This window comes from Agelaius phoeniceus, chromosome 1, assembly GCF_051311805.1.
Source record: "Agelaius phoeniceus isolate bAgePho1 chromosome 1, bAgePho1.hap1, whole genome shotgun sequence".
Lineage (NCBI taxonomy): Eukaryota > Metazoa > Chordata > Aves > Passeriformes > Icteridae > Agelaius > Agelaius phoeniceus.
Window position 1 is genome coordinate 79,309,982 of NC_135265.1, and position 12,103 is coordinate 79,322,084.

The 12,103-nt window shown below is 39.4% G+C and overlaps 1 protein-coding gene across 1 annotated transcript in view; it reads left to right on the top strand.

The window, feature by feature from the left end:
• The window catches only part of MYO10 (myosin X), a 163,405-nt gene extending 151,623 nt beyond the window's left edge, over positions 1-11,782 (top strand). Inside the window, exons 33-41 of the mRNA XM_054629809.2 lie at positions 1,082-1,239; positions 2,571-2,694; positions 3,725-4,022; positions 4,725-4,932; positions 5,548-5,684; positions 6,484-6,604; positions 9,047-9,499; positions 9,865-10,056; positions 10,332-11,782. Of these exons, the coding sequence (XP_054485784.2) occupies positions 1,082-1,239; positions 2,571-2,694; positions 3,725-4,022; positions 4,725-4,932; positions 5,548-5,684; positions 6,484-6,604; positions 9,047-9,499; positions 9,865-10,056; positions 10,332-10,442 (1,802 nt within the window). The 3' untranslated portion in view covers positions 10,443-11,782. The remainder of the gene's footprint in view (positions 1-1,081; positions 1,240-2,570; positions 2,695-3,724; positions 4,023-4,724; positions 4,933-5,547; positions 5,685-6,483; positions 6,605-9,046; positions 9,500-9,864; positions 10,057-10,331) is intronic.
• The last annotated feature ends 321 nt before the right edge of the window (positions 11,783-12,103 follow it).

Consider the following 12,103-nt stretch of genomic DNA (forward strand, 5'->3'; position numbering starts at 1 on the left):
ATTTGCTCTTGTTCAGGTATGCTTTCTGTCCTTCTACCTAGTAATGCAAGAAACAATGCATCAGAATATTTTAAATGGATTATTATGGGTGCAGTTCCATGAGCAAATCCAGTTCCCAGAGGTATTCTACAGGGAATTACTGGGTGAAGAACAAAGGTAATGCATAGAGGAGTAAAATTTGTTCTCACCAACATTCAAATTATCAGACTGGCACTGCAGCCGAGTTAGTCTGAACACCTATGCTTACACATCAAACACCTGGGGAAAGACATGGGTAGCACTCTCCTCATACATTATTTTATGTGCTGAGGAACCATGAGGGCCAGCATTGGATAGGGCCAGCAGGTATAGGGAGATGCAGAGTAAGAGCCCAGTTTGTGGTAACCTACATACTACATCTGAGTCAGCTCCACTGTGCACTTTCAGAACTGGTTTTCAACTCAGAAGCGTCTGTTTGCAAATGAGAAGTGACTGTTGACAGTCCTGTATTATCTCATTGGGGTCACTGGCACTTCAAAGAAGCTTTCACTAGTGAAAGATGAAACACATTTCCTTTTACTGAATCTGTTTCATAAAAAGCCTTTACAGGGATGCAGAGAGAGAATTTGAACTGAAATGCTCTTCCTGTCATAGTTTCCACTTCACTGGTGTAAAATTAAAGGCAGAAGAGGTAGTTTGTGCTTTATGGCTGTTTGTACATGTGCCACAGACTATGAAAGACTCTCGCTACAAAGCAAGTCTGTCTCGGATTTTCCTGTTACTGACAGGACTGGAGAAGTAGGGCCTGCAAGCTACAAGGACCTAAGAGTATTCCACAGGATTAACAGTGTTTTCTTACAGTGATTTTTACTAAGATTACTGGGTAAAAGACAGAGCTGCATGATGCATAGTTGTAGTCTGAGGCTACTCCTAGTCTTCTTTGAAGGAGAAAATCTCCTTTAATACCACAGTATTTGTATTATGATACTTAATAATTCACACACTTTTAGTTCCTGAAAGACTTCCAGCATGATCTGGGCTGCAGCACGGGGTATCTGCTGGGCTGCAGCTTGTATGATGAGCAATTTTGCTGTTGTGCCAGGTTACTGGAATGTGACCGTGTACGGACGCAAGCACTGTTACCGTCTCCATACGAAATTGCTTAATGAGGCGACCCGCTGGTCAAGTGCCATCCAGAACGTGATTGACACAAAGGCACCCATTGATACTCCAACTCAGCAGCTCATTCAGGATATTAAGGTAGGCACAAGCAGGATGGCGTGGGGTGAGAAAGAATGGTTCCTTAAATCTTTGTTTTGGCTTTGCCATATTGGGTAATAAAGCAGAAAATTACGTTTTAATTACGCAGCGGCATGAACTAAAATTGTGAAACCTGAATGTCTTCTCTGACCTGATAAAGGAATTTCTGTCTAAACAGGAGAAGAGCAAACTTTGAAGTGCAGCTTGGAGGGCAAGGGGGATAACTTTTTTCCATTAAAATAATAACAAGTTTTACTTGTTTGTGTAACTTAACAGGCTACACCTGGCAGTAGAGCACATTGTTCAGGTTCATGAGTTAGCAGATGTGTTTGACTCTGTCCACAGTGAGCAGCACACCAAGATGTGAACTAAACAACTCTTCTGACTTTTTTTGACATTATGGTCCTTTTCTTTTGTTATGATAGCATGGGCTAAGCATCTCATATCTCTGTATGATGAGAAAAACATTCATGTAATGCTTACTGTTTTACAATCAGTAAAACAGTGATTTTATTGTTTTACTGATTGTAAAACAGTGCATGCTCAGCCAGAGAATGTCCTTCTGGAGCTTTTTGCTAATGTGCATTTATGAGAGGATGAGGATTCTCACAAGAGACCAAAGAAAAAGGCAGGAGGGGAGAACTGCTACTGACCTTTTCCCTTAGAGAGTGCCACCTCTTCTCTCATGAAAAAGAGGTATTAAGTTCTCAGTTCCAAGAATATGAATGCTATTCTTCAGAGCAGGATAAATGTATGGAATTCAGTACTGATAGAAGACAGAAGGTTTGACAGATAGAAGACACACATATCTGTCAAACCTTGCCTAAGAAGAACAGTAAGAGTAGTATTTGGATGTGTAGAGTGGGTGCACCAGGTTTACAGCAATTTACTTTGGACTGTTTTGTTTGGTAGCTTGTGCAGTTTCTAACTGAAAGGCCAATTAGTTATGCTGGAGAAATGCTTTTAAATAAAATTTTAATACAGGTATCATATTTCCCATTATGAATTACTGGAATAAAAATTAATATAAAATGGAAACACACTTCAAAAATAGTTATGATACTTCATTTTGGTGTCCTGCAGCTCTGCTGTAGTTGGTTTTTTTACTGCAGAGATAAAGCAAGCCTATCCAAGGCCTGAGGTTGGCAGGGACTGAGCATTCATAGCCCACAGCATGCCATGGCAGCCACAGCACCCACAACTGGATTGTGCATCAAATGGTGTTGGTAACACTGATTGCTCAGTTTATTATAACCAACCTAAGGGCACAAAGCATTGCATTATTCTTAAAGCTGGACCCCAAAACCTTTTTTTTTTTCTTACCCCAATAGGAAAACTGCCTGAATGCTGATGTGGTTGAACAGATTTATAAGAGGAATCCCATTCTCCGTTACACTCATCATCCATTGCACTCACCATTACTGCCACTGCCATATGGGGACATCAATCTCAACTGTAAGTTTTCCAATAATAGAACCACTTTTTGTTATGAAAGACTAAACCAGAGGGTGGAATTTTTAAGTCTACAGTGAAGTAATGGTGGCAAAACACATGTTTATGATACAAATAGACAGGTTTCCCTGTTCTCTTTTGAGAATAGCAGTTTGCTAGCATAGAGCCATGGGCTTGTGGTGTTCCTCCAAGAGTGTTACAGAAGGGAAGGTTGCTATTGCTTACAGCAATACAGCTAAGAAGACCAAATTTGAAAAGTCTAGCACTGAAATAAGCAACTATACCTGATTCACTCAGTCCCTTGAATCATATTATCCTCCTAAAACTATTGTTGCTTCCTACTCCCTGCAGGAAGTTGCAGCAGCCACAGCTTCCAATTAACAGGTGTACATTTTATAAGATGGGATAGGAAGCCTTATTTATGGGAAATAACATTTAGGAGTGTTTTAAAAAGTTTAGTACTGAAATGAGTGTAATCATCTGTTAATATTCTTAATTCAAATACTAATTTAGAAGTCTCTTTTGAATGAAGGGTTCAGAGCTATTGATGACTGTGAACTGGCTGTCTGTATTATCTCATTGGGGTCACTGGCACTTCAAAGAGGCTTTCACTAGTGAAAGATGAAACACACTTCCTTTTACTGACTTGGATTTGGTTATCTTAGTTTGCAACTGCATATTAAACAAGATATTACTCAGCCCAGAAGTTTCATCCTTGGGAGGAGGCTGGGAGGTTAATATGGAGTGTGATATGGTATTTCAGCAGTGTGACTCGCTGTGAAAGAAAAACTCTCCATCACAAAAAACCAATCAATCAAGATACACCTTTTCAGCTATTAAATTTGGAACAAATCTCAATAGCAAATAAGCTCATAAAATGAGTTTGCATCATACATTTGAAATGGAAAATACAGATTCTAATATCCTGCATAACAAGGTCACAGAGCAGCATTAAGTGATTTCCACGTTAAGCCTGGGTCCTTTTCCTTTCATATCTCATCTAAGCACATTTCTCCCAATATTTCTTTTGTAGTGCTGAAAGACAAAGGCTACACAACTCTGCAGGATGAAGCCATCAAGATATTTAATTCTTTACAGCAGCTGGAGTCTATGTCTGATCCCATCCCTATAATCCAAGGTATCCTGCAAACAGGACATGATTTACGACCTCTCCGAGATGAGCTCTACTGTCAGCTCATCAAGCAAACCAATAAAGTGCCTAACCCTGGGAGCGTGGGGAACCTCTATAGCTGGCAAATTCTCACCTGCATGAGTTGCACATTTCTGCCCAGTCGCAGCATCCTCAAATATCTCAAGTTTCATCTCAAAAGGTGAGAACCTTTGGTCTACTAAAGCACCACAACTTTTAACACTGTCTAGATATCTAGAAGTGAGACTTGAAGATGTATTCACTTAGCAAACTGGCTATGCCAAACAGTGAATCTAAAAACAAAATGTTACAGGAAATGTGTGTGTGAGTTGGTCTGGATGGAATTACACACATTTGAAGAATCAAGCAAGATGCCACAAAGTCAAATGCACATTTTGTTAATGTTAGCAAAAGGGGCGCTTCCTGTAACGGTATAAGCTTAAATGACTTTCACCCCAGGTTCCCATTCTCACCTGTCCAAACCAACCTGTTAAAAATTCTTCATCCCACTTACCTTAATTTTATGAGATATGCATCGTGCACATAAAAGAACAGTATCATATTTAAAGATGTACTTGAGGTACATGATTGCAAATACGATTTTAAATATTAGTGAAAACATTAAATAATAATAAACCATTGTTGTCAGTTCAGCATTAACCAGAATGTGGAGTTCCTCTTGCTGTGATGCAATGGAAGAATGCAGAGTGTGCCGTTAGGAAAGTTAGTCCACCAACAAACTCAATAATTTAAAAGCTTTGTCTGTACTTGGAACATGTCAATTAAACAGTGTACTGGATACAGAAATAATCTCAGGGGGAAAAATTCTCAAATAAGCAAACTTAGCAGCTGGCAGCTTAAAGTAATAAGCTTTGTCTCACAGGGTTCGTGACCAGTTTCCAGGAACCGAAATGGAGAAATACGCACTTTTCACGTACGAATCTCTGAAGAAAACCAAGTGCAGAGAGTTTGTGCCATCACGAGATGAAATAGAAGCACTGATTGGCAGGCAGGAGATGACATCCACAGTTTATTGCCATGGTGGGGGCTCCTGTAAGATTACAATCAACTCACACACTACAGCTGGAGAGGTGAGGATTGGTGACAGAATGTATTTGTAACAAAATCAGCGTGTCCCTTCCCATGCCACTCCCAGGCAGCCGTAATGCTGCACTTTGGAAGCTCTGCGGATTTCTCTCCCAATCTCTCCGTTCTGGGAAGGAAAGGCTTACAGTGCTGTCCCTCCAGGACAGCTGTCCCTCCCCACAGTATGTTCTGGAGAAATCCCTGCTATAAAAACTGTCTTTTTTCTGCAGTGTGCTGCAGAGGCTTACCCAACTGTAGTTCCTTCTTACAGGAAGAATTGCAGGAAACACTAAGCAATTAGGGAGAAAGCCTAATTATTGGAGAAACTTTAGTAGACATTGATGTGTATGAGAGCCAAGCTGCTTCCTAAAACTGGAAGACTCTTTCTGAGTTGGTGAAATAGCAGGGGTTGTATCTGGCCAGGAGATAGCCCATACATATTCTGAAAGAGTAAAAATGACAGTGGAATTTGACAACAATTAATAATGCTGATGAGGACAAGTGAATAACATTTTTAGCATAATGTAAAACCTAGCTCTAATTGGTTTCGAAGTATCTGTCTTACTCTGTGGTACTGTTTTTCCATGCTATGGTTTTTTCATGTGCTGTTTTTCCATTAGGTGGTTGAAAAGTTAATTCGTGGCTTGGCCATGGAGGATAGCAGAAATATGTTTGCTTTGTTTGAATACAATGGAACTACTGACAAAGCAATTGAAAGCAGAACCATTGTAGCTGATGTCTTGGCCAAGTTTGAAAAGTGAGTGTACCTCTCCTTCTCTCTTCACTCTAATAAGTTACAATTAAATAAATTTCCAATGTCAGTAATGCTGAATTTTCTCTTTAACTTGCTTGTTTGTGATGATACAGCTGAATTACACATGTGGCCATTTCTGGAACAAAAGGATCTCTTTTTTTAGTTTCCTTAAAAAACTTAATAGCCACTTGTATTGGTTTTCCTCTGTCCTGACACCTGTAGAGTAATATTTCTCATCACTATTTCCACATTTTCTTCTCCACTATTACAAAATTTTCCACTGTTACTGGCACTGTGACTGTGAGAACTGAGCTCCAGGCAGTCACTGCCATTCTGACTGTTAGCTAACTTCACATGGAAGTCACCACAGTACAGCTCTCAACATTTCTCTTACCAGTAAAATTGAAACCACCTATAGAACTGTAGTAAGAAAATGTAATACAAGTCTAAATACCTGTTTGTCATCCTAACTTTTTATGCATGGCAATCAGCCCCTGTTATCCACATAAAAATGGGGGAAAAGGAGTGTTTTAAGTGTTATGCAGTTCTATAACAGGACTTGATAATGTTGCTTTTATTAACAGCTGACTTATCTAAAAATCAACATTTATTAATATGGGTTAGAAGCCTTTGACTTGAGAACTGAGCCAACATTTGTCCTTGATTTTGCTGTAGGCTCTAAATACACAGACACACGTAAAGCAAAGTTCAGCTGATGCCTTGCTTAGATTCCACAGGTGGCAATTTAGAAGAGTTTGATGTCACAGATCTGATCTCTCTCCCTCTTAACACAATGATGCAGGCTTGCTGCCACTGCTGAAGCTGGGGAGATGCACTGGAAGTTCTACTTCAAGCTCTACTGCTTCCTGGACACAGAAAACGTCCCAAAAGATAGCGTGGAATTTGCCTTTATGTTTGAGCAGGTAAAGAACAAAGATTCTGTTTTGAGGCACTTTAAAAAGGAGGGAATAAAGGGTTCTAGGCAGCAAAGAGAGTGTTATTATTTTGCTTCTCTCCAACTGAATGCACTACTAACTCAAACATCAAGAGCAAAGGAAGCAGTTCAGTAGTCAAAATAGGTCTATCCTGACATAAGTGAAGCGAAGGGTTATGTGCCTTAATTTTGCATTACTTGTCAATTGCTTTCTGTATAGTGGTAGAAAAATGAATAACCAGATCTAAGCTGCGTAAAATAGAATAATACTTGCTTTTAATTTTCCTCTTCTTAAACTGTTTTCTGAAGAAATTTTAAGAAATGAAGTGAAAAAAAGTGTGACTGGCAACAAATTAATTAATAAGAGATTCCTGCTGGCAACTGTACAGAACTAATTGAGCAATAGCCTTTTATCTTGTCAAAAATGGATCATTTCATAGGTACCACAGTATAATAGTTCAGTCTCAGCAGTAAGACAGCTATGATGAACAGAAACCCACTCAGTGAACATGCTGAGCCCAGAATGAGGCTACACTGCAAAATATAAATTAAATTGATTTCTAATGAAAATTAAATGCATCAGCAGCTGGATTTCTACTATATCAATTCCTGTAGTTACTCAGAAACTCACTGATGGCTTTTATTATTGTTGATTGATCTTCTCCTGTTCTACTATATTGCAAATGATTAAAATTTTTTCCAGTAGTCATCTTCTTTCAGTGGACACTAGACACAGATAAAGATTTCTGTATAGGGTTAAGATTTCTGGCTCTTTGCAACACCAAGACACTGACATTCTGTTGGTGAGCAAGAGTGATGTGATCAAGAACTGACGTACCTCAATTTTCATACATATGAAGGGTTCTCCCCTTCTACATCTTCCCTGTAATAGAGTATTTCTTCTTTGTTCAGTTTAAGTTTTAAGACACCATATGACACCACAAGTCTACCAAAAGTCTCCTTCCACAGCCTGCTGCTGTAGCTCAGTCCAGAACTGTTTATTGTTGGCTGAAGGATCTGGGCAATAGGTTGCCCTGGTTGGGCTTAGAAACACGTCCATTCTGTCTGTCTGTCGTTACCTCTAGAGGAGTCATCCAGTGCCTCTGTTTGGGATGAAGTTCAAACAGCAAGAAGAAAATCTCTGAGAACTCTGCATCCAATCTTCTATGTTACATTATTGGCTTAAGAGGCAGATTCAGGCAGTTTTCAGCATGAACAGCTAAAACAAGCACATTTGCTGAAGCAGATTGTTTTCATGTGGCATTCTGTGCTGACTAGTGTTTAGCCAAATACTTTATGTCGTGCCAAAACCAGTAGTATTTGTTATAAAGCATGACATTCAGTCCCTACCAGCAATATTACAGCAATACCTTGCAGAGGTAACATTACATTCTAACATCAATTCTGTTCTATTTTTTCTAATTATCTGCTTTTGATGTCAGTCATCAACTTTTTTCAGACAATTACGAAAATTCCCTTTTGTCATCAGTTTTAACTCTGCAGTCTCCATTATTTTAAAGTCTGAATCCTTTAATGATCATGAGGCACTGAAGAAAATCTTTTAGTTCTTTCTCATTAAAATACTGTCCTTCCATTTCTAAAAGACTGCTCTTTCTTCTGCATGTGTACTATCTCAGGTAAACCATTTTGCACGTTTAAAGGCACATTTTGTGCACCTAAACAAACTAGCTGTTACTTAACTGTGAATTAGTTGTGTGTTTACTCAGCTTGCAATTCCTGGATCTCCAGACACGATGGGTGTTTGTTTCCTCTACTACTGTCATATGAAAGAAAATACCTACCTGCTGAACATTTTCACAAGTTTGAATGAGTGTGCAGAGAACTGGAATTTTGAAAGAATCCTCTTGGTTCAGAATCTCATCCCCAATGCTACAGAGCACTGTAGTATGTAGATGTTGTACTAACTTGATTTGGGATCCATTGAAGATGTATTGTTTCCCCTCAGTAAAATTATGAAGCTGTCCTAGAGCTTGGCTTCCTTGGCTGGAAACATCAGTTTTCACAGCCAAATTATTGATAGCAGTAAACAAACCTGGAGACCCATTTCTTCCTAATGCCCTTGAACATAGATGGCTTCTCCTCAATCAGATGTTTAGATCCTGTTTTCTCCCCTTTACATTTTATTTTCCTTTTTCATAGTTCAGTAACTCTTAGATATGGGAGTTCACTAAAAGCTGTCCTAGTAAAAGCAATTCCCATTTAGCAGGTTCCTCAGTTGCCTTGCAGTTCTTCTGGTAAACCCAATCTTATTCAGCTTAAATTTGCCAAGAGATTTACCCCATTTGATTTATTTAATGGATCATTTATTTCACATCCTGGGTTGCCCTGGGGGTAAATCTGCTCCACTTGTTTCTCATATTTCTTTCAAAGGCTGCTCTATAAAAAAGCTACCTTTTTTTCCCCTTGATAGGCTCACGAAGCAGTGATTAAAGGACATTACCCTGCTCCTGAGGAAACCCTCCAGGTCCTGGCAGCTTTGCGTCTTCAGTACCTTCAGGGAGATTACACTGTGCACACCACCATACCAGAGCTGGAGGAAGTGTATCCCTTGCAGAAGCTGAAGTCTAGGATTACACAGTCGACCAAAACATTTACTGCACCAGAGAAGGCCGAGAAGAAACGGGCCAGCTTTCTTGAAGGAACACTGCGGAGGAGTTTCCGAAGTGGCTCTGTCAGCAAACAGAAAGTTGAGGAGGATCAGATGTTAGACATGTGGGTCAAAGAGGAAATCTCAGCTTCCAGGACTAGTATTATTGACAAATGGAAAAAACTCCAGAGGATGAATCAGGAGCAGGCCATGGCAAAGTACATGGCTTTGATTAAGGAATGGCCTGGCTATGGTTCAACACTCTTTGACGTAGAGGTAAGACCATATGAACATTCAAACTGCAGCTTACACTGTATAGGTGATGATTTCGTTCCTAAGCAGTGAAACCATAAATACAGTATCACAATGCTCAGACAGCTGATGTAATAAACTTTGAGCTATTAAAAGCCTACTCCCATTAGCAGGCACTGTAGCTATTTAAATCCACCAGTTAACTGTAAAATAGAGAGACAAAATGCTATTCTGACAGGTTGCAAACAAGTCTAAGTATAAAAGGCTACATTTAAAGAGGAAGAAGCAATATGCACTTTTAACAAATGGTTACAGACAAAAACATCAACAGTAAGTGGTGTGTGCTCCCACTGTTCCCCTTGCTGTTAATTTACTTTTTTTTCCTCTAGTGTAAAGAAGGGGGATTCCCACAGGAATTGTGGCTTGGAGTCAGTGCTGATGCAGTTTCTGTCTACAAGCGTGGGGAAGGAAGGCCTCTGGAGGTGTTCCAGTATGAACATATCTTGTCATTTGGTGCTCCGCTTGCCAACACCTACAAGATCGTGGTGGATGAAAGAGAACTTCTTTTTGAAACTAGTGAGGTAAGAGCAAGGCAGTTTTGTTATTGGGGTCTTCCTGTCCTGACAGCCAGGCCACTTAGTAATTCAAGTAATGGCTGCAAATGTCAGAGATTTGTTCAAGATCCCTGTAAAGCTAAAGGGAAGACAGAATGACACAAAGAGAAGTGCTGAATGTTTTTGTTTAGCTGCAAAAGGGTTTTGTTGAAAGCTTGACAGTTTTATATTGTTAGTGTCCAAAGAAATTCATTCATATACTGTTACCTCACTAAGAACTGTGCTCTTCGTGCTCTTGGCAGGTGGTTGACATTGCAAAGCTGATGAAAGCTTACATCAGTATGATCGTGAAGAAACGCTACAGCACCTCTCGATCTGTGAGTAGTCATGGAAGTCAGGGCAGCTCCAGGTGAAACAAAACCAGTTCTACTGCACCCTAAATAGAAAACATCACTCCTTGGCCTCAGAATGACCTGGGGTCATTGATCACCGTTGTTGACAAGCTAACCGAGAACCAGAGTTTCAACGGAAAATATCTTCAAACAAGGTTTTAGAAAGACCACAGGGGGGCAGGGGAAAATCAGCTGAAATAGTCACATACCTAGAACTGCTGGCTCATTCAAAACTTTCCAAAGCATTATTACCTTCAGTTGATGTAACATATGCCTTAAGACTCGATCCACTGCAATGCAAGCAGTAATAAGTGCCTTACACTATTAAGCCTAATTTGTATTGACCTAAAATTGCTGATAAAAGTCAAGAGGATTTCCTTTGTCCTTTCAGAACACTGAAAACAAAGTTATATTCATCCATTCTGCACTAATCTACTGGCCTGTATACAGGTGGGAAGGGGGAGGGAAGAAGAGCAAGGTATATTTTTTTGGAGCGCTGCTGGCAGCTTTCCTGATGGACGCCAACACTTTGTTTCCCATTGCTTCCATGGATGTGCACACTGTGCATGCATATTAGAGCTGTCAGTAAAATTTGACAAATTTTATTCTGTGTTTCACAAGTCTTTTGAAGCAAAGGGAATAAGTATGTGCAATGGTGTAAACAGTCTTTCTGTACATTTTAATAGTTCAGAGTTATAGTTGTTACAATTGTATGGTTACTTTTGAAGCAGTTTTATTAACAAGTAAATTCCAAAATTTTCATACACTGATTTTACTTTTGCAAATATGTATTACCATATAAGTAGCAGAAGTCTGCATTCTGTATCTGCTGTATGATAAAGAGAGATGTAGCTGAGAATATTTATAGAATACCCTAATATGGAAATACAGTTATCAGTTCAATTCTCCATAATGTCAGCTTAAGTTTTTAATAATAATTTTTTTCTTTGAAAGACATCATGTTTTATACTGCTGGCTGGACTCCTTAACCCAGACTGACTGCCAAAGGCCAGAGCCCTTCAGAGTTGACTAGAGAAGGCAACGTTATACAATGCAACTGCTTTAATATTTTAATATTTTACCTGGTTGCCTGATGAAGGTTCTTGACAGTACCCTGTAAATAAATTGGGGAATATCAGCTAATAATAATTTGATTTTGGACCTTTATTTTTGTACAGAAATACTGTAATATAAGGCAAAACTTTGTTCAAAGGTATCTTTTTGTCCACAGATTAAAAAAAAAAAAAAAAAAGAAAAAAAGAGACCTGAAAAACCTTACTGTTGTTAAAAACCTCAGCCTTTAAGGAATCATGCCTACTTACTGGGAAAAAAAAGTCCAGCAATAAAGAAAATATATGTAATGTGCTCTGTTTCTATTTTCTACTGAGTCAGACTTGCAACAAAACTTTAATTTCCTGTCTTCTCAGGAGGCAAGCCTACTGCACAGGCTGTGTGTGTGTGTGTGTGCACTTTTGCTTGGAAAGGTGCATGTGCTGTGTGTTGTTCTGGGGCAGGTGTCCTTGTCCATGCAATGGACACACAGAGGGAAGTGCTGCTGAGCAATTCCATGCCACAGTGAATGTGCAAGTGATTCTTCTGCTATTTATGTAGCCATGATGAAAGATGGTTTGTTTCATTTGCCAGGCACATCATGGCAGGGCAGCATGCACTGCCCTCATAGT